Source organism: Apteryx mantelli, chromosome 3, assembly GCF_036417845.1.
Source record: "Apteryx mantelli isolate bAptMan1 chromosome 3, bAptMan1.hap1, whole genome shotgun sequence".
NCBI classification, from domain to species: Eukaryota; Metazoa; Chordata; class Aves; order Apterygiformes; family Apterygidae; genus Apteryx; species Apteryx mantelli.
The window spans coordinates 88,784,036-88,810,500 of NC_089980.1; the positions used below are offsets into that span (position 1 = coordinate 88,784,036).

A 26,465-nucleotide genomic window follows, 5' to 3' on the forward strand; every position below is an offset into this window, starting at 1 on the left:
GCTGTCATCATGTCCTCCACTCCGCTTGATGTTTTTTGTCACATATCTGATTTCTGTCAGGATAATGTTATATTGTCTGGGAGATGACAGCTCAAGCACACTCAGCCAGCTATTGTAATACGTCTCACTTTAGCCTGACTTTAGGCTTTGTCTTAGTCACCCTTAGTTACCGCAGTGTTATCTTCACTTCCTCTGAGATGGAGCTAGCCTCAGCCAAGCTTAAAATCAGTTCACAGCAGCAGGATGAGAACACTGATGTGTGTCTTGGTCAAGGAGCATTGTTAGAGAGGAAGCAGGTAGGACCTGACAGCCGAGGGGCTGGAGTGTCCCCCGCGGACCCCATGTGTGGGCACATAGCTGTGGTTTTGGCACTGCATGTGATGTACAGTTTCCCTCTATCTGATGCAGTTTGCAGGGTGCTGGATTGGATGTGGAGGGTCACAAAGGTCCCAAGGACCTTTTCTTTCTGTGGCATTGCACAGCATAGCTCAGTGCATAACTATCACCCTCCAGAAATTGCAGCTACGTCAAGAAGGGAAGCAGCAAGAAACCATGGTCTCCTATATCGTAGCTCAGAGCACTGCTTCTCATAGTGGGGGGCTCAAGGAATCAATCTAAAACCACATAGAAAAAAAAAATCCCAGGCTAGAGTTTACCAGTTTGTTGTAGGGTCACCCCTGCTAGCTGCTGTCCTGTGCTCCCTGGGGATTTGTTTTGGCCATCAGCTGCATGCATGGGGCTAGCCTGCAAGAGAGTATGGCTGGACTGTGCCGTTGCAAATGGTAACAATTCACAAATGAATGAAAAAGCACACGAAATAAATGTCAATGTATAAAGTTAGCATTGGCTGGAGTGCTCTGAGGGCCACTTTGTAATAACTTTGTCGGGCTTTTGTGTCCACAGTCTGCATTTACGTCAACAAACAGGCTAACCTGGGGCCATACCTTGACAGAAAAAAGGTGCAGCAACTCCCAGAGCACTTTGGGCCCGAGAGACCTTCGGTGGTCCTGCAGCAGGCTGTTCAGGCTTGCATCGACTGTGCGCTCCAGCAAAAGGCTGTCTTCTCCCTCATCAAGCAGGGCTATGGAGGCGAGATGGTGTCAGGTAAAGCATTTTTGTGAAGGGTTTGTGACCAATCGGAAAGCACTAGAAATCTTAACCTGATCACTAATCCTGGCTGCTCTATCCATCCTGTTCACATGAGCAGGGTGGCAACCAGCTTTGAACATTACTTACACCTCGTAAAATGAACTGCTGAAGGCATTGCACTGGTGTCAGGTGAGAGCTGAGACTATACTGGTAAAGAGCAGTGGTGATTCAAGGTGGGAACATGGCTGGCTCCAGAGTCCTGCACTAGTTATTGCTCTTGGAAACAATGCTCAGGTCAGCGCTGTGGTCCAGGTTTTTAATGCCGCTGTACATGTTGCTCTAAAGGAAAACTCGCAGAGCTCAGCTGCTCATATGCCCCCCACCTGCAGTTCATGAGCCAGATCTGCTCTCAGCTGTAGGAATTGCAAAAGACCTACAGCAATTCCCCATGCAGCAGGACTACACAAATACATCAGAGAGATTTTGACTTGGTCCCTGGGGCGGCAGGGGTGGAGGTCTGAGTGATCTGGAGCTGCAGCTCTCAAGCTTTTCTCCGGCCCGCTCTCTTTCTGTGCTAGTTTGCCTCCCCCCATCCTGTCCCTCAAACATGTAGGACATCCTAAACCTCAGGCATGAACCAAGATCCAGCTGTCCAGCCACTCCTGTTTGTGTCAGCCAGCGCCCTCTGTTCCTGCCAGACAAAGCTGTACCTCTCCAGCTCCAACAAAGCTGAGCCCAGCTTGCTTACCAGCCTTCTCTCCAACTTCTTGCTCAAAGTAAGCACCGCATTTTTTACAATGCTGCCAAGAAGATCTTGGGCAGGAGGGGAGGGAAAGATGGGAAACAGAAGTAGGAGAGACAAAGGACAGAGGGAATTTCGCAGGAGTTTCTCATCCTCCTGGAGGAACAGTCCTCACTGTGTCAAGAGGAGTGTCCCATGTCCCATGTCTCCCATGTCCTGTGCTGAGATCCCCTGACCTGGCTCTCAGAGTGAATGCAAACATTTTTTTTTTCTTTTAATCACGGCAAAAGCTTTGCTTCACAACACTGTTTTAGCATGGGGGGGATGCAGTGGAAATGAAATTATGATGGGAAAATGGGCATGATGCTCTCCAACGAGCTGCTGCGGATGAATCAGGCACGAACACGAAGCCAAGCACTGCAAGTTCAATCAGTTTTGCAGGGACCACATCAGCTTTGCTGTGCCATTGGGACCCCCTTGGGTGGGAGCCCAAGCTCTGGCCTGCTGTGCAGCATATAAATGATGCTTCCTCCTTTCCCTTTATTTCCCTTTTGTCCTCTCTAATCCCAGGTGAGCATTCCCTAGGAAACATCAGAAATATTCTAAGAATAATCCAAATTTGTTCACAGGAATATGTGACTGATGCAGTCTAGCACAAGGCTTAATTTTTGCCTCTCTCTGTGTTGCATATATGATTTGCATTATCAGCAGGAGAACCATGTTGTGCACTGGGACTGCCAGACCCCGTTGTCTCAATTCCTCTGAGCTGGCTTTGCCTCAAGTACCAGGATTAAAATCATCTGATCTGCATTGCTCCAAACTCCACATGTCTTCTAATCAGCCAGGAAGTCTCTAAATATTTAGAAGGGGTGAACGACCTTCTGGTCACAGTGTGGCTCTGAGATTACAGCTCCCTGCTAGCTCAGCAGCAGCACATACAGATTTTGTTATGGGCTTTCCAGTCACAGCACCTCTTTCCATGGCTCAGCTCGCAAAGCTCCCAGCTAGGTCTCATCGCTGCCAGTGTCAGGCTGGCTGGATGCAGAGCATAATCCCTTATGGCAACTCAGGGCAGCAGGAAATCTCTGAAGCTATCCCAAAAATAGGGATTTATACACACACACACACACACACACACACACACACACACACACTTACATACACATATATATAATCCTATATATATTATATTATCCTATATATAATATATAAAAACACATATATAATATAATATACACACACACATATATATTGTGTGTGTGTGTGTGTGTGTGTGTGTGTATAATCATATATATATATATATATATATATATATGATAATAGCCTAAGGTTGCAATTTAGACTCATTATTACTGGAGGATGTAGGACAGGAAAAAATCTGGATGATGGAGTTCAGGCAGCCATGTCATGTAGTCCTCTCTGCAAACTGTCTGACAGCTGAGGACGAGGATGTGTCCTGTCAAGATTGCCCCCTCTGATGGCTGAGACCTATGCCCTTTTTGATTCATGGCTAAATGTAGTCACTGCCTGCTTTGTCCAGGAATTTTAATTTCCCTGCTTGAACCCTTGTTTTTACCCTTAGATGTATTGATAGAGTCCAGTCCCTCATTTTGTTAGGCTGCAATAGACGATTTCTCTCAGGGTCTCTCTGCATTGTGAAGATCACTGCTGTGTTAGTGACAGTCCTGGGTGCAAGTGTCTTCCCACGACACCACATAGCAGAGACGCTGGCTCAGGTCCTGAGAGCTGAAGTGTAAGATCTTGTAAGGAAAATTTGGTGTTCCCTGAACACTTCTGTGAGCTGCCTGTGCACCTGTTTAAGTGTGAATTCACCTTTCTTGAGCATGAATTACCAGAATGGTACCCACTGTTCTATAACTGATTTCACCAGGACTGAGTATCCTGGAAGTGACACTCCCTTATCTCTCCTGGAGATGCCTTGTCTGATGCCTCCTAGAAATACATTTGCCTTCTTCATCACCGTGCCATCCTGATGCCTCATGGGTGTCTTCTGTGTGTGTCTTTCTCCCCCTATCAGTTCCTGTGGAGGCCTCCCCCCCTCCAGTAATTATTCATAGCTTTGTGCTTTGTACTATTGTATTTCAACCCATTTTTATTATTCCGGCGACCAAGATCATCCAGTCCTTTCTGTGCAATATCATGATCCTCTTCTCCATTGATAATGCCTTCCAGTTTAGCATCAACAACATCCTTTTGCATCCTCCTGGCTGTGGGGCCAGCAGGGATTTCCACTGCTAGCTCTTCTCTAGCACTATGGCCTTCCTGCTGGCAGAACCTGTTCTCCTCTCTTGACCCACCTTTCATATGTAATCATTTCCAGTTTAACATAAGATTTCTCATGCTTTACTGAATTCCAGATAGGAATTGCAACTACAGCTACCACCCTTTCCTTGCCTATAAATGCAATTATCTCAGCAAATAAAGATCCCCGATTAGTCTGGCAGACTTCTCTTAGGTAAAACCTTGGTGTCTTTTATTCCATTCACAGTCATGTCTTTCATTCTTGTCTCCCAATTTTCTTTTGACACCTTGGGCACTGTTGAAGTCAGCCTAATCACCTGTCATTGGCAGAACATTTTCTTTCCCCTTCCTTAGACTAGGGTATTGTAATTGCTTTCTTCCCATCATACAGCACAGTTTTCAGCTGAGTGCACATATTAGAAATCCTTGCACTGCTGGTCGTGTCAATCTGCATCTTTCAGCATTTCCAGGGGAAGGTGATCTGGGTCACACAAACTCAGCTCCTCAAGTTCTTTCAGCTTGTTTCTACTTCAGGTGGGGTAATTATGTAAAATATTTTAAGACATGCAAACAAATACTTGTGTTAAAACTTTTTCCCTACTCTCAGAAGACACCCATCCTGTTCTTCCTCCTGCCATGCACTCCTGGTATTGAATTGTTCTTGCTTGCTTTCCAGTTTCAGCTTCTTTTGAGGGGAAGCAGCATCTCCTGAACCTGCTGGTAGTGAACAGCATTGGGTATGTCCTGCGCTTCCTGAAGAAGCTCTGTTGCAGCCTCTTGTGTGACAATCTCTTCAGCAACCAGCCTTTCCAGCAGTACGACACTGTACCAGAAAGCCCAGAGATGTATGAAAACAGACGGATGGAGGCAGGTAGGCAGTTTGATTAACTTGTGCTCAAGATTTAACACAGCTGAAAAATGATATCTTCTGTTGGTCCTATACCGTATATCCTAGAGAACTACAGGTCCCCATGGGATCTTTTTAGAAGGTGACAACAGGCTGATTTGTATTTTTCCTAGTGGCTACAGAGGAAGGTTTCAGCTGAGATCCACTGTGTTGAGGAGCCCCAGAAGTACAGTGATAATTTGTTTGATGATTTTATATGTCTTTGTTTATTTTATTTCTTTTCCTAAGTAAACAAGGCTTGTGTGATCATGTTGTCGATCTTCCTATCAGTACTCCCCATAACTTTGGGCCTACTCAACCGTACATGACCCAGTGCAGAAGTCTCAAAGAGATTGCGTTCCCGCAAGTTTCAGGCAGGCAGATCGGCAGAGGGGGAATCGTTGTCTCCATCCAACTCAACCCCTATATTAAACACTAGAGAATCTTCATAGACTACCAAGCTTCCTCTGCCCACAGACTTAGTGCAGAGCAGTCTTGGGGATGTGCCACCACCAGCCGGGTGTTTCCCCTGCCTGCTCGCCCTCCTCCCCGCTCCCCGGGGAGGCTGTTCATTGCATTGATTTGCTGCCTCATCTCCGATGGGAGGTGGTAAGGCTGGGTGAGTGAGGCCTTCTGCTGCGCGCGCATGCGCTGGTGAGCACAACCCAGCCCACACTCTAGGGGCTACCTCAGCGTGAACAGGGAATGATCATCACAGCTGGTGGGCTCTGGCCTGGCACTGCCCCAGCGCTTGGTTGGTGGTGTGCTCCTGCTCATGCACATCACTTGTTGGAGAAATGGGGTGCAAAGCAGCACAGTCCACCTTCGCCAGAGGGAAGTCTCACCAGCGAGAAACCTGTCTAAAGCAGAGCCGCTTTGGCAGCCCAGGGTGTACCTGAGCATCCTCAGCCACCACCCCCCCAAGAGGCACCTGCGCCGATCAGCCCTCAAGCTGCCATTTCAGACACACGCCCGGGTTTCCTTTGTGAGGAAAGGGGCACCCCATGCTCAAGCGCCCAGTGCTGGGCCACGTCTGCAGTGGCAGTGCCATGCAGAGGCACTGCTCTGATGGAAGGCATGAAAATTTAGGAAGGCCTGCCTGAAAGCTGCGTCTGTAAGCAGCATCCCACAGAAAGATGCAAAATCAAGGCCCTGAACCTCCACCTCACCTGCAGTCTTTCCCCTGGCTTAAATTATTTTGCCTTCTCTTCTGTTAACAGGAATGCTAGTGTTCGGGAGCACACTCTCTCTCTGATGCTTGCATACACCTCCGATACTGTTTAATGGCAGTTACTTGCTGGCAGCTGAGAAAAAGATGTTTGTGTGTCCACAGTTGTGATCTGCAAATCACTTGTTTGCCAGGAGGAACCTAAGTGTGTGCTTTACACACCAAAGCTGTGAGTGGGTTGTGCATACAGCGCAAAAATAGCCTTCTTGGGAAGAGCAATCCAGCTGCCACTCTTCTCTGTGAATGTACATTGTAGGGGAGAAAAGGAAGAAAATTGAAAAGCAGTATTGTTCTCCTCCAGACTAGGAGATCTGCAACAAACTGGATGTTTATGAGAGGCCCAGGGATTTCTGCAGCACTGTGTGACTGCAGCCCAGGAGGCATTTGTATTTGCATGGCCAGGCTGGGTGTGAAGGAAGGCAACTCTCCTACTAGAGTTATTTCTATGCTTGGGTTATACCCCGAGCATCTCCTTCCCTATGCAATTTAACTGAAAACGTTCACACTGACTTTGCCCCAGCCATCAAGGAAATACTGTCTGTGCCCCAGACCAGGCAGGAGATGTAGATGTGGGGAAGGACCCTCCTCACTGGACTCTCCTGCTGCTGCTGCAGGGGCAATTACCAGCCCTCCTCAGGGCAGCATGGGCTTGGGCAGGCCTTCGCACGGCTAGTGCTGGCCTGGGCTCCCTTTCTTCTGCCGGGAGCGGGATGGGAGAAGAGGTAGCAGCTCTTTGGATCTGTGAAACAGCTGCAGGCAGTGGCCAAACACGGGGTTAACACTAGCCCTCCCAGGCTCCAGCTCGCTACCACTACCTTTAAGCACAGTTTCTCTGCAAGAGACTGAGCCGAATCCCTGGGGGTAGGAGCAGTGGTCTGAGACACACTGGCCTGCTCTGGAGAGAGGAATAGTGGTAAGGCAGCACAACCTGCAGTGATTCGGCAGGAGTGCAGAGAAAATGGGTTGCCTGCTGCACTAGGGATGCAGGCAGGGGAAATGCCTGGTCCTGCAACGAGCAAAGCACTGGTGGGGAGGATATTGCCAAAAATAATAGCAAGCCCACACATGATTTAGAAAGCGATCTCTCACACAAGTGCTGAGCAACAGTTCCTGAACCAAACTCTTATTAGTGTAAATTCCCCAGCCTTGCCACCATGGAGGGGTGAGGATTTGGCTGGTCGCAAGGGCACCTCCCAGGGGAGCATCGGTCGTGCTGGCAGCTCAGCTGCACTCCCTGCCCTGGCCAGGCAGTGGGGAATCCCAGCTCTGCTGCTTGTGTCAGCTGGCCGGCGATGAACAGTGCTGTTCCCAAAGCAGCTCCAGCGGCTCTTGCAGCTTGCTGAGCCGGTGGCCCCAAGAAGTGACTCTCCTCTCACCAAAGGTTAATAGAAATACAGCAGGATGGGACCGAGGTCTAGACAACCTGTGCTTGCAGCTAAGCCCCAAGGCAGTCATAGGCTGGCTCTGCCGCACCCACTTCATGCAAATGTCACAGCACTTTTGCTACCACTGGTGACTTCCCTGGTTTCCCTTTGATTTTTCAAGTGCTTTTAATGTTCGTGCAAGAGCCAAGAGGCAAAGCTGCAAAGTGAAGTTCCCTTCCAAATTCAGAGTGTTTTGGCAAGGTGAGATTTCCTCCTCATGCTGGACCTCTTCCCTTCCTCTCCTGGCCTAAAGGCATGTCCTCAAGGTGGAGAGAGTCTCAGGCGCAGTCTGCTTAGGCTGCCCCAGAGGTACTTGCAGTGGTGGGCTTTGCGGTGGAGATACTTGTGTCCTCTGCTCTCACACAGCCCACCGAAGAGACAGGTGGCAATGGGTTATGGGGATTTCACCCTCACAAACACATGAAGCCCAAAACTGAGCTTGCTGTTTCAGCTGGCACATTGTCCTCATCAGCTGGCAAAGAGAGAAGGAGCTGCCTCTGGAGGAAAGACCAGAGGTGCTCTGCGTTGCTCTCTGCAGATGCTTGACTGCGGGCCAGGGGAGACTGGCTGGCTGCTTAACCAGCTACCTAGGTGTCTGCCTCTATGTGGTTTGGACACATCCGTGTGTGAGGTGACAGGCACTTGTGTCTACTCTGCTATCCTCATCTTTCATCTGTGGTTGCATTAGCCCTGGCACTTACCGTGCAACACAGGAGGCTGACAGAGCATAGTGCTATTATACAGCAACCTGTTGCTATTAGTTTGAAATGGATAATATCAGCTCCACATAACATTTCCAGGTCTTTAGGACTGAACAGCTCACAAAATCCACACTTACCTCCACCATCATATTCATATAGGAGACATAAGGAACAGCTAGTGAGCCTGCATACTTTAATCCTGCTCCAGAAGCCACTGGTTATAAATTATTGTTTTGTTTTGCACTTATCTTTTCTTAGACAATTTAGACTTTTTTTTTTCCTTTTGAAAAAGCTTTCTGACATGTCCAAGTTTCTGGACTGCGGAGTGTCAAATTCTGCCATCATGCACACTTCACACAGCTTATACCAGACTGGGTGCTAGTCTCGTTTGGTGTTTTAACAGGAGCAGGATAGGGAGCTTAAGCCAGTAAGGGGGCAGTCTGGTTACAAGGTGTAGAACATTTTGCACTGTGCCCTAGGATGTAGGTTGGAGGGTTGGGGGGTTGGTTTTGGGACAGTCAGTTAGTATATAATTTGGGCAATCTGCAAGATTGCTGCCCAGCCCCAGAGCAGGCACAAAGGCAGTTAAGGAGGGATTAGCTCCACCATGTAAAGCCCTTGACACAGGGAATTTTGGAGAGAGGAAAACCTACCTCTCCTCCAGGGAGCTCGTGCCCAGCTCAGGAGCTGTCTGTCCATGGCTGTGCTGCACATGGACTGGCCTACCACCCTTCACGTGGTGCTCACCAGGAGCCAGCCCAATAAATTATGTTCCTATTCATAATGACATTCAATAGCTCCATTGACACCAGTGGAATAACTCCACTTTAAGGCGCCAGGGCTTGAACCACTGAGTTTATCGTCAATGCTGTGTTGCCTAAGTCCCCTTGCCATTTCCACGGGAGCCAGTGTTTCTCTGCAGCAAAGTCTCGCAGGCAGAAACAGGCCCTCTCCCCATCAGCATGTGGCCAGCACAGCAGGCAGTTTCCCTGTAGCCAGAGTAGTAAGAAAGACCCTGGGAGCTCTTCACACAGATGGGTTTGGGAGACCCTCTGTGTCTGGGTAGGTCTCGTGGACAGTGCAGTGCCATAATGAAACACCACGGGAAAGCATGGAAAGCCACCACATTGTTCTTTGTTGCTGTTTTCCAGCTTGTAATGGAAATGTTCTTTCTTTCAAAATCATGTGCCTTTCAGACCCTGTGTACCAATGAATTTAATACATGTATTGACTTCAGAGCAGTTACTCTTGATTTACATTGGCAGAAGTGAAAGGAGAAGCCGGCATCAGGTCCAATCATATTAATCCACTTATACCATTCAGGAAGCACCTTTTAACCTTGCCCTGAAGCACATGCCCCTAAGCCATTACTCACCTATGCTCACAGTAAGCTGCCATATGCTAATCGCTACATAAAGGCCAGGTGGGATTTGTTGATATATGCATATATCACTTAGAGTGATGTTTTACATGTCTAAGAACGATGCACTCACCAGGCTGTATGCAGCACTAGCCTCTGCAGTTATTTTTGTTGGCGGCATGTTGCCCTCCTTGCACCTGAGCCTCCTGTGCTCTGTGTGCCCTGCTAACGTGTTGCAATCCAGCAACCCTGTATGTGGTGCAAACATCCTTCTCTAACCCACTCCTAAAGGCAGGGGCTTCACTGACTTGGCATGTCTGGGGACATATCCCACATCTCCTTCTCCCAGACAGCTTGTCAGCTGTGAGGGGATTTTTTGGCTTGTGAGAGCAATGGTGGGGAGCAGCTGTGGGACAACTCCCAGGACTTTGTCCTTGGAGATGCCTGGTTTCATGTCTGACTCTCAGTTATACCTGAAATGTCACCTGGCACCTGGATTCAAAGCACCTCCAGCCCTGCACCCCAAACTTTTGTGTGTGAGTGGCAGTGAAGTTGGAGTTAAAATGATGGCAAGATTTGGATTAACTCTACAGTTACTGCTGTAAAGGTGCTACATGGATAGGAAGCCAACAGGGCAGGGATCCTGTTAAGTGCCCCCATCTGCACCCTCTGCATTCAGCTTTTGTTAGTCCTTCCATGCTGAGCCAACGGAGGCTTGGGTGCATGCATGGAAAAGACACATTTCTGGAGCACGCACATACTCTTGACGTGCACCTATGCAATGTTAGACTGTTATTTTTTTGGAGGGAGCTGTTTGCTATAAAACTTCCTCTTGCCATCCTGATAGCGGGCACAGAAACTGAAGCAACGTTTCTCACAAAATCTAGGGTTCTGTTCCATGTGGGAAGCATAGAACTTGACAAGCATCTTCTGCTTTTTCCTGTCAGTCAATCCTTTCCTTGGTCTTTCTGTCCTGATCATTGAATTTTGGTTCCATTGTGTTGTTAGACAATTGCTGTTCTCCACACAGAGAGCGTGGCTGCATTTAAGTGGTAGCTGCAGCAATCCTTTGTTTTGTCCAAAGACTCATGTGGCCGCCATCTATCCTTGTCCTGACCAGTGGGGAAGACAGGATGGTCTGTGAAGAAGGAGCCCTCCAGCCTTGCTCCTCTCCCCAAGGTCAGGTCAAATGTGTATATTGGAGGGAACTATTGTATACTTAGATACTATATGGTGTTCCCTACCTCTGTCTGCAGCAGAAAGCACCTCTTCTGCTAGTGGCTAGAGGTAGGGCCCCCATACAGAGCAGAAGCATAGCAGGAGGTGGAGGCACTCTATGCTACATCAGTGCTTCAATATATACAGGAGGGTGAGTTCCTTATGTATATAAGCACTTGAAAAGCTTGTATGAGAAGTGCCATAGCAATGCACTCTCAGAGTGTGACTAGTAGGCAAGACACCAGGCTGGGAGTCAGGAGCTGGATTTTGTCAGAGACTTTCCCACTGACTGCATGAGCAAGTCACCCTTCCCTGCTGTGCCTTTCTTTCAGCATCTGTCCAATGAGGGCAATGGTTCTTGCCACCAAGTGCAAAGCCCTTCTAAAACTGTGCTAGGAAAAAGAATAACATGATAGAAAATTACATATTATTAGGATCAATATTTTCTGCTCAAAGTACCTAATAAACAGTGGCTCAGAAATTTCAAGCCCTAGGAGGGCAAGAAAAATGTTGTGTTTCCCCTTCCTAGTGCTGTGACTTGTTTAATCTTGTCTTGTTGCATGCTATGAGGAACAGTGCTCCTGGCTTCACAGCACACTCAGAATAAATGGCTTTTATGGCTATCAATAGCTTGAGCTCTCTTCAGCGTTTAATTACCTGCAAAGGCCATTTATTGCCTCATATATTCCCCTACCATGAACATTATCCCTTAAACAATAAATAAAATATTAAGGTCACACTTAAAGAGGGAGCAGAGGAACTGTACAAGCCATTCAGCCACAGCCAAGTCTAATATAAAATGTTTGTCTCGTCTTTGGGGCACTTGAATTGACTGTAGAGCTTGCAGTGGGACAGAGGAAGGGTGGGATGGCTGCAGGCATTTCTCCCTTCCTTCCTTCCTTGCATCACCTCTTTCCAGACCCAACCCCGGCAGGTTCAGGGAAGGGGTGTCCCACCCCGAGGACACCCCGCTCAGAGGTCCCATCAGCAGCAGAGATGCAGCTCCATTCCCAGGACTGGTCCCTGAGATGAAGTATCAAAGGTGGTAACTCTGCAACAGAGCAGAAGGAGATGGAAATCCAGCTGGAGCTGCATGTTACCCGGTCGTTCAGAAATCCCAGGGAGGGACAGGAACTGCTTAGGATGATATGCGAGGTAGAAAGTCAAAGCAAGAGGGCGAATTAAAAGAGGGAGTCAGGCAATGCTCCTTGCAGTGAGATCTGTTAAGCTGTGAGGTGGTTTCCCAAAGGTGGTAGTAGAGGGTCTAGTATTTGGGTCCCTTAAATCTAGACCAACAGAAACAGTAATGAAATCTTGCTCTAGCAAGAAGAAGGATAAGAAATGTATGGGACAGATGAAGCTCACCTATGGTATAATTTACCTGAACTCCATAGAACTGACAGAACTCAATACGCTGGCCTTTCTGATCTTCAAGCTGTATGTTTACTGTTTGCTAACCCCCAAATGAAGAAAAAAAATCCTTTTCTGTCCCTTTAAGTTTATACAATTGTGGATCCCAAGGAATAAAGCTGTCTTGCTTCCTTGGGTGAACAGACATCCCTCTAGCTGTCAGTCCAAACCAAACCCTCCTTCCCAGCTTCCTTCAGGCTGTTTTACCTCTTCACCCTGGAGGGGAAGAAAAATCACTTTTGAAAAGCTCCTCTTTAAAGTTAAGTGGTTAAACATTCTCCTCTCAGCAACAGATGAGGCAAAGCACAAATGCCCTTCTTTATTCAACCAGTGAAACTTTCAGAGTGATGGCTTGTGCGGAACAGGGCCAACGTGGGACCAGCTACACACAGGGAGCATGCATAGGCGATGTTTAGAGCCCTGGTCAGTGAATCGCGTGTTTGCGACTCTGTTTTAGCTTGACAGGATTGTTAAGACCTTTTCTGTAGGGCTATATGAGTCCTTTAAGAGGTGTCCGAAGTTAGGAGTTAGTAGTCAATGCCTTCATTTTAAATGGTTTAAGTGAAAGTTCAAACATGAATTTCCATTCCTAAACTTGTTCTTAGAATATTAAATATCGACACAAATATCTCTGATCCAATAGAGCTGTATTTCAAGCAGTCAGATCAACAGATGCTGGACAGGCAACAGGCCACAACTGATGATGAAAGACTTACCACCTGTCCAAGTGCAATGTATATTAGCCAGCATGACCTACCAGACTTTCCACAGATGCGAGGGAGAAAAAGATGATCCTGAAGATCCTTACCTTGTGCCAGTTTATGCCATGTGAGATAATGTTACTTGTGAGCTGTATGCTATGTGTCGCTGTATGCTCTGACGGCCCATGAAATCTGCGGGCAATTAGATACGTAGTTCCTTGCTTCAGGCTTGCTGTTGCAGCCAAGATAACAGAAAAAATGGATTTGGGAGTGTAGGGGAGCTATGAGGGTCACCAAAGTCAGTGCTTGCTAAGTAAAAGACAGAACTAGGAATGTTTTGGATGAGAGATACAGGCTTGCTCGTGTTTCACGAGTCTGGATAAGAGGGCTCAGGGGTCTTGTCGTACTGCAGATTCTCTAGTTTCTGAGACTGCTTTGTATGTGCAACCTGCGACAGGGTTTGCATTTGCATCTCCATAGGGAAGAAGTGGAGCCAGTCAATAAGGGCTAAAGGGAAGTGTTGTGTTTAAGCCATTTTTATTTGACAGGTTTCAAAGTGGAGTTTGAATCTTTTTCAGGGGAGCTTACTGATTTTTTCTTGGATGTTCTTCAGTTTTTCAGCTCAGTTTTTCCCCCGTGTTTCTCTCTTTTTAACCTTTCAAATTAAAAGATAATATGTCTCCTTCTCCTTTACCTTTTTTGTCTTTCCATTCCCATTTTGCTACCGAGCAAAGGGAAACCCCCGCACCACTGCATTTCCAGTTCTGTGGAAACAAAACATCCCGTTTGTCTTGAAAAGTCTTGGCCCCTGTTAAGTCAACAGGGCTCCCCAGCTCCTCAGGATTTATTTATTAGCAGTAATTACACAGAGTGCATCAAAGTGCTTTTTGGAACGTAGTAACATGCAGCATCTGCCTCGAGAACATTCATCTGTTGGCAAAACGAGGGCAGAGCAGGAGATGAAAGCAATTAAGCGAGTCACAAGAGCGCATCACGTGGCTACAAAGGCAGGGAGCTCGGTGCTTCTGTTGGGAGGGCAGAGGCTGCTGGCAGCAGTGAGGAAGGTAAGGGTGCAAGGTGATGAGCGTTACTGCTCCGGAACGGGTCAAGTCAAGTGTGTCTTCATCTCTCACTGAAAATAAGCCACAACAGCATGTTTTGAGCAATGAAGCTCTTTATGGTGGGCATCAAGGAAGGAGTGAGGTTGCAGGAGGGATTTAAATGAAAAGGAGGCAGCGGCTCAGTAGACTTGAGCGGGGAAGCCAAGGTTAAGGAAAGAGCAGCAGTGCTGGGGCTGAGCCCTGGGCAAGCCCGGCTTCCCTGGCAGCACAGGGGAGTCACAGGGAGCCACGGGAGCTAAGGGAGCTAAGGCTCTAGGGCCCAGCCATGTGGTATCTATATGATAGGAAAAAAACCAGAAGAAATATCAGAAAGACCAGCTGAGCTGCAGACTTGGACACAGAGAAATGAAGAAAGACTTTATAAAAAAATCCTATACCTGCATATAAACACATGCACAAGCCCATACTTTATACATACACTGCCTAATTTTTGAATGAGGCTGTTAGTTATTAATGAGCAACTAATGGGTAAAATTTATTTTGCAGTTACTACACTTTACTCCAGACATCTCAGTTAACATGTCTCAAATAATTTGTTTTTGAAGCAAAAAATCACTGTTAAATATTTTAAGTCAGTACTGACCAATATAATTCAGGGAAAATCATCACGGTGATAATAGAACAAAAATGCATTAAGTACTTAATCTGCACAGAATCCTAGTATATAGCATACATAGGAATGCATAATTTCCACATAACACAGTAGTTTTCATACAGTGTATTCTATATACAGGGTTTTTTTGCTACTGTGTATACCTTGCTAATCAATGCTGATTTATAAGCATGTGGGGTACATTATGAACTACCTGGATAGAAAAGCACCTCTAGCTACTGCTAGAAGCTGAAGACAGCAAAGATTGATTGCAGCCTCTCTTGTCTCCCTCTGTCAGTGAAGAACTATTGCTATGCTAAGACACCAAACTATAAAACCCTGATAAATTTCTGTTTCGTGATGTACACTTTGGTGTAAAATAAAGTGAAGGGAGAAGGTAAGAGAATGAAGGAGCAGGTCTGAAATCAGGAGGAAGAGACCAAAGGAAGAATTTTTTTAAAGGCCAAATCCCTAGGTCATTGTAGTCCCTTTGCCTTCACTCATGGATATTCAGTATCAACAATTTGCTTACACTGTAAGGTAGGACTCAGATGTCTCCATTGCAACACTAGGCATTTATTCAATCATCCCCAAATACCTTAAAAAGATCCTCTATGGGTTATTTATACACACGAACACCTTTTATTATTAAATCTGATTTATTTGTCACCAGCTAGCTTGCGAATTTGCTCTACCTTTTTACTCAGTTTGGACAATAAAACCATGTTGATCTGCTCCCAGCCAGTTTCATTTCCCAGTTCTACTGCATTAAACACAATGTGGCTGTTGTCTAGGCTGCAAACACACAAGGGAAATTGTTTAAATAATGAAAAAAAAATTGCCTACGCTGAAGTCCTTGTAATCAGGACAACATTGGATTTTGTAAAATTTAGATTCTTGATGTTAACTGACTGGCAGCCTCTCCTGGGGGGATTCTGCATTTCAGCTACCACAGAATATTTTTTGGCAGCTAGAGCATAGCAAGACGATGCCTGTTTAAGTATAGCGCTGAAGAGCATCTGTATGCACCGGCAATAGACACAGGGGTGCAAGAGCTGGCTCTTGGCCGACTGTGCACGGAGGGGGTACATGCACGAGCAAGCACATGGTGCTGACACCCCACAGAAATGCCTATGAAGGGGCCACATCATATTTCCATTGTGTTGCACGTCCGGACTGGCAACGGAGCTAAAAGAAAAGGGCCGGTGCTGTAATCCCAAAGTAAATCACAGCAGGCAGAGCTGGAAATCTTAATCCATCACAGGAGGCTCTTATCTTTGGATAGATACATGTAGGCTTGTGCTACAAGGAAAATAAGGTGTATGGTCCATTTCTGACTGGACGGAAATGCGTGAGGGTGGTTGACAGACACAGAAAAAGTTATTTTTTAATCTTTTAAGAGCTGAGGTTAAAATAGAAGATAGCAGATCAGAACCAAGGCATGTCTTTCTAGTAAATACCATTTAGGTCTCTCTGCTCTTTCCCTCTCCATTATCTCAGATTTAGACGAGATGGAAACGATGGTTAAACTCCACTGAAGTAATTTCTCTGCATTTCTGCATTTGCTTTTTATGTTTTCCCACATATTTTTTTTCATTCTTACATGAAGGCTGAGATGCAGATTATCTAACCCTTGCTAACTGGAGCTCATTAGACAAAAACATCACATGTCTTCTAAATACAGGCACGTGTTGTATCAAAAGCTTTATAATGGACAGTTAATATAACTGTGACCCTCTCCCCAGCACACATTAAAAAGCAGGCATTTGCTTGGAGCTCCTCCTTGAAGTGTATTGCTTACTGAGCCACAGAGCATCTGGCGACTCATGCCAAACTTCGTAACTAAAGAAGAAAGAAATGGGCGTGAGGTAGGATGAAAGAGTCGCGCAGGTTCGTAAAGCTGTGCTCCTAGCAGTCTCAACGAAAGGAGGAGAAATATAGCTAATTAGGGAGCCTATTAACAAGAACCATAATGATTAGAGTGTTTCTCTCTGTCAAAACACCAGAGTGAGAAACTTCCTGAGTCAGACCCTGCATCTCTTTTACTCAGTTCTTGGCAAGAGCAAATCAGTAAACTAAAGTTCAGAGTGGGGGCGAAATGGGTGACACTGGCCAGTGAGACTGAGCCTTTTTTCAGAGACTCTCAGCAGCTGATTAAAACTGTCCCCTCCACTGGCATACGAATATGACAAATGCCATCCTCGTGCAGGGAGCTGGAACCAGGCTTGGGAAGAAAAAAATACACATGAAGGGAAAAATGTAGAAGGAACCTTTTAAAGGGATTTTGACATTGCAGTTGGCTCCTCTCAAAATGACTGGGAGATGAGAAAAGACTGTCCCCAGCTACAACAGAGGAGACGTCTGAGAAGCTATGATATCATGCTGCTTAAAATATAGAGTTCACATCTGGTCAACCCATTATAGAAAAAATATGGTAGCACTTAAAAAGGTACAGGCAAGGGTCAGAGGGCAAAGCCCATCACTAAACACTATGAGGAACAGGAGACAAGATAAAAAAAGGAAGAGTGCAGGCAGAAAAAAGAAAGGAAGAAATCTATATCGGCTGAGAGGAAAAGATGTTAATGGGGAATTTAATTAGAGCAAATAAAATGATAAAGCTTTGCAGGTGGTGGGGTAAGGGGTTATGAAATGACATTAGAGAAAAGTATTAGTCTAGAAGTAAGGGCAGGTGTCCCAGGAAGCTACTGGTGCGTTTAAGAGGAAATCTGTGGTTTATCTCAGAAGTGCTGGTGAGGGTTTCCATGAGCGTTCCCTGTGCAGCGTGTGTGGCAGGGACAGCACGAGGAGCGTGCAAGTCCCGCGCCCTGGAGCACTGTGGTGGGTTATGGCATTGCCGAGAAGCCTGGCTGAAGGGTTTTGCTTCTGAGAGCCTTGCTTGGGACTTCTTGGCAGAGGTTCCTCTGTGTGGCTTCAACCAGAGCATTTGTAGATTAATAACTGGTGTTGTGGAGACAGAAAGGCAGACTGAAGATGCCCAAGTCTAGACACAGCTCATTAGACCAAGCGCAAGGCTCTGAACAAACATGTCCTGGTCTCTGGGCTTAGGGGTGCCTCGCTCCCGATGTCTGCAGTTTATAATTCAGCTGTAATACTTGGGTTGGTGATCTCAGACAGATGGCTTCTGAGCTGTGTTGCAGGCAGTGGTATTCATCATTGTTATTAAGAATGACTAAAAATAAGGTAATTGTATGCCACATGAAACTGCTAACATTGCTGTGAATGCTGATCCACTTCTGGCCTCAGCACAGCCCCAACCAGCTGTCCCCAGGCTCTGTTTGAGGCTCAGGATGTGGAGTTAAGACACTGCTGTAACACGTGAAGTATAAAAGCATACACTGGTAAGCTGATCAGTTCTTTCCTTCTCCCTGAGCCACGTGCAGCCGCTGGCACCCAGCCTCTGCATGCCCTGATGCAGGCTCACCTGCATGTCTCAGCCGTCCCACCCTGGGAAGGGTGGTGGGAACAAAGTCAGGGGGAGGTTAATAATGAAAGCAATGGATTTATCCTCAGCGCAGCCTCCTGAGCAAGGCGTGAACAAGCTTTACCTGGATGAAGCTTCTCTGTGGGTGTGCAGAAGATACCCTGTTAATTGGGTATGGGCACCCACAGGCTCTCTGGTCTAAGTTTGCTGGTAAATCTGCCCTGACCTCAGGTTCTGCTGTCCAAGCAGCAATCTGTGGGCAAGCCCAGAGAAAGGCCTGAAGGCATCAGGAAAGGGATAGCCAGATGAATAAACAGGTGAGATGAATTGAATGGGAACAGTCTGTGGAAGAAATGGATATGCAGGTCAGCACAGCAGGAAGAGGGAAAACAGAAAAGGGAAATAGAAAAGGAGCTGGTAAAATAGAAAAGGGTGATGTTGCTGGCATGTAAAGCAACATTAGAGTTGGTGCAAGGTCGAGATGTGGGAATGTAATGGAAGAAGCAGTAGGAAGGGATAATGGGGAAGGGCAGAGGGGGGAGAAGGAGATGGGGGATATAAGGTTAGCTAAAGGAGTCTGATACATCAAAGGAGAGAAGGATTTAACACAAGAAGAAACATGGGAGCAGGAGCAGGTGAGGAAAGTGGCATGAGTCCTTGTGTTTGGCCCAGGAGGAGACAGGACAGACTGGAGAGGACAGGAGTGTCTCTGGAGTGCAGATAGAGCTTTTGCCTCATGGAGGAAGGAAAGGTTTTAGTTGATTTAATTTTTATTTTAGAAAAACTGAAGAAAAGTGAGAGATTAGATCTGCCTAAGAAAATGTCAGCTAAGAATCATCCTTCCTGAGTATACTCTCCTCTTCATTTCCTGCTTGACTTGAAATTGATTTTCTAATGCGCAATGTGAAATACAATTTTTTTGTGTTTCTGGAGCATCCCTATTCCCAGATGCTATCAAAGGTCCATTATATACGTTCTGTATACACGCATACAGTACACCTCCATGTGGCATACTGTAGTGACATACAAATGCCCCAGAGACAAAAGACTTACATATCATAGATGTGAGAGACAGAACAAGTATTCTTCATCCTAATGGAGAGCTGGGGCCCAGAAATGATGGTTGGCATGCCCAAGGTCACCCCAGAGGTTTGTAGCAGAGCTGGGATTTGAGGTCCTCTCTCCAAGGTCTCAGGCTGTTTAACTCACAGTGGTCCATCTTCAGAAGCCTTGCTGGGAAACCTAGAAGTTGCTACTTTAAGAATCCCAGCTAAGCAAACTTGTATTTTAGATTGGGAAAGCAGGTCATTTTTCGTTCCTCCTTTGCTGAGTTTAAGGTATGCTGGGTATAACAGCTTTGGACTTTCCAAACTAGCCACCTTTGGGCCATTTATGGAAAGGAAAACTAATTCAAAATGGCTTGATCATCTCAGGTTGGTGAACAGTTGTAATGGAGACTACTGTGCTCAAAGCAAAGGCTCCAAGCAGCTCTTTCATATAACATGCTATAAGACATTGCATACTAATTTTTCAGTAGTGTGTGCTCTTCTGCTGACTACCTAGAAAATAAAATACAGAAGTGCGACAGAATACAGAAGGGCTAAGCTACAGATTTATGAAACTGTTGCATTGTAAACCTCAATAGAAAGTTATGTTTTCTTCTATTGTCTTCAGAAAATATATTTTCTTCCTAATTGGTCAAAGTGGGATTAGTAGCTGTGAAAGCCATGCACTTTGCAAGGCCCTCTGGGAGCTTACAAAATGCAGATACTTTCATACAGATTATTGCTCAAGCCCTGACTCGTGCAGCTTCTTCTTTGTGGTGCAAACTAACAGAAAGATAGAGAAATACGAACCCCCAAAGCTCCCACAGTCTTCTGTGAACTTCCAGCCAGCAGAGCCTGTCCTTCCTGCTGCCTCTTGTGCCGCTGTAATGCAGGCTCTGGGCCCCTGTTGCATGCGCCCTTGCCACAGTCCTCCCTCACCCCATGGGGCTGTTTCTCAGAGTGGAGAAGACGTTGATCACAGGATCAGAGGATAAATGAGATTGGAGGAGACTCCAGGAGGTCTCTAGTCCAACCTCTTGCTCAAGCAGGTCAGCCATGGGATCAGACTGGGTTGTTCAGGGCTTTGTCCAGTCAGATCTTGAAAACCTCCAATGACGGAGACTGCACAATCTCTCTGAGCAACCTGCTCCACTGCCTCACTGTCCTCATGGGGAAAACATTTCTCCTTATATCAGTCTGAATCACTCTCGTTTCAATTTTTGCTTGCTGTCCCTTGTCCTCCCACCATGCACCACTGAAGAGCCTGACTCCATCTTCTCGGTGACCTCCCTGTAGGCGCTGGGGGGCTGCTGTTAAGTCCCCCTGAAGCCGCCTCTTTCCCAGGCTGGCCAAGCCTAGTTCCCTCAGCCTCTCCTTGCAGCACAAGTGCTCCAGCCCCTGCCTGTCCCAGTGGCCCTATGCTGAACTCGCTCCAGTTTGGCAATGTCTGTCTTGTACTGGGGAGACCAAAATGACACAGTACCTAAATGCACTCTCATGAGTGCCGAGTGCAGGGGGATAATCACTTCCCTCAATCTGTGGGCTCTGCTCCTGTTAATACAGCCCTGGATGCTGTTGGCCCCTGCTGCCAGGGCCCCCAGCTGTCTCACGCACAGCTCGCTGTCTGCCACAACCCCCAGGGCCTGAGACAGTGTTTAAAACCCGGCAAAATCAAGGTAAATGGCATGCACTGCTCTCCCCCTGCCCACAAACTCAGTCATATTACAACAGAGCACAATCAGGTTGGTCAGGCATGATTTACCTTGGTAAATGCATACCGATGGTTCCCAGGCACTTTCTTCTCCTTCACATTCCCACACACTCTCCCTGCTTCTGGGATGGGGGCATGAAATGCACTTGCCTCCTCCTGACATGAAGTGCTGGTGGGATAATGAATCTCTGTGCAGTCGAAGTCCCCTGGACCTGCTTGCCACACATGGGGAGCTCTGCTGGGGTTGGAAGGCCATCGCAGAGCAGGGCTCACAGGGCAAATACCTCCCTTTCGTACTGCTCTGTGCAGTTTCCCTTTCTGAAAATTATTCATTCCAGAGGAATATCATTTATTCTACCGAGGAAACATATGTTCCAGCGTCACTTGCATTTAGGTCATGATGTCAAGCTTTGAAGTCTAGAGATTTCTTTTCTTCAAGCAATGGCAGTGCAGATTGCGAGCAACGCCCAGAGCTGGCACCCTCGCTAGGTAATGCAGTGACCACGTGGTGGCACAGACCTGCAGGGATGGGCTCTAGACTGGTCCTCGAGTTCCTCACTTGAAGAAACCAAGGGAAAGCGGTGCTGGAAGGAAGGCAATGGGGCGGGCATCTCTCTGCTGCTCCACAGTGAATTAGGGAGAAAAATAGGTCACTGGCGCTTGTAAACCCTTTCTCCAAGCCTCTCACCTAGCCCTGGGCAACCGGTTGGAGCAGGAAAAATCAAGTTTCAGAATTCAGATTGCTCTGGCCCTGGGCTGAAGAGTGCTCTGGGAATGGCCATTTATCCCACCTTTTCTGAGGGCAAAAAGGGGAGCAGATGTGGGGGGGCAGGATTAGGGTGAGGGAAGCACGTGTGCACATCGCTTCTCTCCATCACCAAAAGTACACAGATTCAGCAAAAGCCCGCAGTGACAAATGTGCACTTTTAATCTTGGAAAAGGGGGTTAACCTAAGGATTGCCCTGGTGGGTAAGGAGGCAGCAGTATTACTACTTTGATTGTAGATAAGCCCAATAAGGCCAAAGCTGTGAAGCAGATTGCCACAGCTCTCCAGGAAGGTTGGGGGAGGGAGGCAAACTCCTTCCACAGAGATCTGCACTGTGGTCAGGGCAGACTGCTGCATAGACAAGAGACCCCACCTGATGCCTTGAAATATTCATCTCTCACCAGTGTCTCTGCTGGAGCTTGCACTTCTTTCCTGTGAAATGCAATAGTTTGACAAGGCAATGCAGTGTTGGAGGGGGATTTTTTCTGACAGAGCAAACTTCTCAAACTTATCCACCATAAAACCACACCTTTGGAAATACTCAGACCCTGACAGGACACTGCCCTGAGCACCTTGCTCTAGGTGACCCTGCTTTGAGCACTAGACTAGATGATCTCCAGAGGTCCCTTCTCACCTCAGCCATTCTGTAGTCCTGCAGTTCTGTGAACCAACATTGCATCTTGTGCACGGAGTTAGGCTGTGCGCACAGAGGCTTTGCACGTGTCCCCTCCCAGGGTGCCCTCCCTTGAGCACCCCAGTGCACAGGGATCACAGGGAGTCCTGCCTGTGAGGTACAGCCAGGCCAGGGCAGCCAGTGGGCCAAGCACTTTGGCGCACACGTGACTGGTCATGGCCTGGGCTGCCAGCTAAGCAGCCTATTTTAAACTAGGATCTTTAGCAGACAGTAGCAATCCCTGACTGTCTGTCTGTGATCCCCTTCCACGCCACCATCCTCTCCTTCCTGTCTGACTAACCGTTACTCCTCCAGTTTTCTCCCATTTTGTTAGCTGGGGTCTCTCCTTCTCTTTTGGGGCTGAAGCACTTTAATGCTTTCTCCAAGCTCAGTTCCTAATGCTGGTCAAAGCACTATGTTTTAGGTAATTTTGAGGCACAGCTGCTCTGGTAATGTCGAGATTGCAGGACCTGGGAGTGCTTCCCACTTTCCAGGCCGTGGTCACAACCCAGCATGTCCTAACTCCAAACAGGGAGAGAGAGCAGACCCTGTTGTCCTCCATCTCCCCATGTCTTTGTTTCCATGGAAAAGCAAATTCAGGTGTGTGTGGCCTGGGTACAAGCTGCAGCAACTCCCCCACAGATAGGTGGCTTTCTGTGAACAAAGCAGCATGTGAACATGGCCCCAGCTGTTGACTGACACATCCCAGCTAGAAGAAAAGGTGATTGCTCAGGGCTCATCAACTAGTGCAGTTTTACAAAGCAGCTCGCGCTCAGTGGAGAGCACAGAAGCTGACCAGCACTTTTTAAAAACTGTATCAGCTAAAATGTTTAATCACACATACTTGAAAGCACAGTCTATTTTTCTTTAATTTAACCATGACCTGCCTTTCCTCAAGAGCTCCTCTTGGTCAGGGAAGTGACTCTCTGGTTCATTGTTCTTGTAGCCTACTGACGAGACATGTCAGCTTGAAGATCAGGAACTCTTAAAAGGCTTGTTTTGAAACCCGGCTGTTTGAGACTGTTCCTACTGTCTAATGACAACATGAATGTCACTTTTCAGATTTCCTTTCCTGAGGAGCCCAAAGCAGAGACAAGTGGAATAAATTGACCTAGATCAAGAAAAGACTCTTAGAGTCAGGACATAACTGACATCACCTAGCTCCTAGTCAAAGTTTCTTACACAACTCATAGGTGTCCTTCCATGGGGGAAATCGTCAGTGCAGGACTTATTTTATACACACTACTGAGAGAGTCTGACATCAGCTGAAAAATCCCCAGTGTCCACTTGCAAATTTTGGAGTCATTTATATCCACAGTAATAAAAGCTGTATGCTGTTTATTTAGCAGGGCTCTTTTAATGTTCTGTTTGTTGTTTTGATAGTCTGTATCTTCTTCATATTGTAATCATATTAAAAGAGCATTCTTTTCCTGGAATAAAGAGGTAATGATTCACAAGAGGCATAATTATTCCATGTGGTTCAGGCAGGATGTTACCGAAAGAGCTGTCTTCTTTATGTGTAAGAAGCTTTTATTGCAAGTGTTCTACACAGTAATTAAATTCCTTTGAATGAGAAAGCTTGACTGGATTTTCTTTGGTTTATTAGGAGGAGTCTGAAAAGCAAGGTATTTAGCTCAATTGCAATACAATTTTGGCATCTGTTGGAGGCTAGGGAGAAAGCTTCAGAGTGTGTGATTCCCATTTCTCTTATGCTAGTATTATGTTAGCTGAACTCCACTGAGTTCAGTTGAATTACACAATATTTGTATTTGTGCAAGAATCAAGCTCAGAAAGCCCTGGCAGAAAGCAGCAGGATACCTGAATGTATGTTGTAAGAATCCAAATTATGTAGGGCAAAAAATGCTGTTAAAAGAAAGTTGCTTGCAGTTGCAAAAGCAAATGCCCCAAAGTGAGGAAACTTTATATTTAAGACTGTCCTTCATGTCTGATGTTTGCTTTATAGTGAATCCAGCCTTGGCCCAAAATGGGACAAAGCTTAAAAAGACAGAAGCAAACAAATGAAAAGTCAGGTGATCGTGTAACAAAAGATTGTGTCATGACACGTGGACAAGGATGCCATCTTGGACCAACTTTTGAGTATTTGACTTGTCAGCCTAAATCATGTTTGTTTAATATCAACTATTGTATGCAGCTGCCAAGGGTTTTTTAAGGGAAAGGAGTAAAAATGTAAATTGTAAGAAAAAACATATTATATACAGCCTCAACATATCCTAGCCATAGGGTTTGGGGTCTGAAGCATAAATTACAGCATAAATGCTACCCATTACTTGACAAGGCTATGCAATATCTCAGAAGGAAAATGTGAACTCAGGCAAGGAAAGAGACATGACATTTTGGGGGTGTCCCTGGGGGACACAGAGGAAGCCTCATTTCCCTCTTGCTCTCCTCCAAGAATTTACAGGACCCCTAAATTACAGCCCCAGGGAAAAGCAAGGCTTTGAGACAAGTCAGGTTGTCGCGGGGAGGAGGCTGGTGAGTGCTTTTCTTTCCCCTCTTGCCCTGGCCACAGCTCCCCGGCAGTGAGGAGATGTGGTGCATCCCACCTGCAGTGGCAGGGATGGAGACAAGCTTGGTGGGCTGGTTTGGCAGGGAGAAGGGCAGGGTGACTGAGGTGGAGGAAGAGCCCCAGCAAAATGGGAAAAAAAGGCCGTGACTATGTTTCATGAAGACAAAAAAATGCAAGAAGGAGCTTGAACGAGTCCTGTTGGGAGGAGACTGGGACTGGCCAGACATGGAGAACGGGACAGAGACATGGAGATTGTGCAAGGAAGAGACTGGGTCTCAGTCCAGCCAAGGGAGGTGGCAGAGAGCTGGAGGTAGCATCCAAGTCTGAGAGGAACTGGCAAAAAAAATCTTTGTACTGCAAAACTTGGGGTTGGACTTGTGACTCCTGAGGCTCTCCAGCCTCGTGCCTGTCTGCAAGGCCCATGAGCAATGCACATGCTTCACCTCACCCTGATGTCGGGAGGCACCAGCACTTCACAAAGGAGAGGTCAGCAGCATTTTAATTTCAATTTTAACACTGCAGAATAAAGCACTTTTTCCTTCTCTGCCTTCTGGAAGGAGCTGAACGATTCTGGCTGAAAGTTTGCAGACCAATTTGGCTTGAGGCAGGCACCAGGCATAGCACAGCCCAGCCCAAATGGAAGTAGAAAGGTGGAAGCAGTTGAAAATCTGTCCATGAGTAGGAAATGTTATACCTACCCCACGAACTCAGTATGAAAAGTGCCACGCAGAGGAAAGGAAACTCTGTGATTAAATGGTTACCAATTCAGAAGTACACAGCTGAAGAGGACCAGGTCAGAGCAATGGTTTGCATTTGGGATGCTGGTGCATATGTCTGAACCTGAACCGTCCCTGAGCAGCTCAGCCATACATCTCCGCTGGTAATAAAACTTGGGAGTGCTCATGAGTCATCACGTCTCTTTTCCTTGTGGAATAGGGGACCTGATGGATGTCTGGAGCTGAGTATATTTTCTGATGAATTTTGGTAATTGCAGCCAGAACACTTTGGTTTATTACCTTTTTTTCTTCCTATTGGATGGCAGGCATTAATAACCGATAAATTGTCTGTCCTGTTGTCCTCTTATTTCTTACCTTCAACTTCTATGTTTTTAAATGAAAGACAGAGAGAGCAACAGCTACAAAATGCTCCAGTCTCTGTGGTATTCATGGAGCACCATTAGGCAAATGAGACTTGCCTCTGTCCTCCTTTGGGGCCTGCCGGTCAGTGCCTTGGACTGCACAGAGAATGTCGTGGTGAACCAACACGGACGCCAATGAGTCGCATCAAGCCCAAGCCTTCCCTGTTGTGACTCTGCTGACTTCCGAGCTGTTGTGCCTCCCTTCATTACTTATTAATGCTCAGCAATGATCCCTCCAGGCATTGGAGTAACTGAATTTCTGGGTAACTGGAAATGGATCTCAACTTTTTGCCAAAAAAAGGGAGCATTGGCAAAAAATATATATATTTGTAATAATAAAATAAATAATAAAATAAATACTGATTCCATTTTACTGATCTCTCTTTCTCTTTCTTGGCTTCCTGAGCAGAAATGGTCATACCTGAGGA

The 26,465-nt window shown here is 46.6% G+C and overlaps 1 protein-coding gene across 1 annotated transcript in view; it reads left to right on the plus strand.

Annotated features, from left to right (window-relative positions):
* SCML4 (Scm polycomb group protein like 4) overlaps window positions 1-26,465 on the plus strand; it is a 50,887-nt gene that overhangs the window by 11,405 nt on the left and 13,017 nt on the right. The window contains exons 3-5 of the mRNA XM_067294799.1: window positions 904-1,104; window positions 4,770-4,964; window positions 26,444-26,465. The exon at window positions 26,444-26,465 is cut by the window's right edge and continues 245 nt beyond it. Coding sequence (XP_067150900.1) covers window positions 904-1,104; window positions 4,770-4,964; window positions 26,444-26,465 — 418 coding nt within the window. The remainder of the gene's footprint in view (window positions 1-903; window positions 1,105-4,769; window positions 4,965-26,443) is intronic.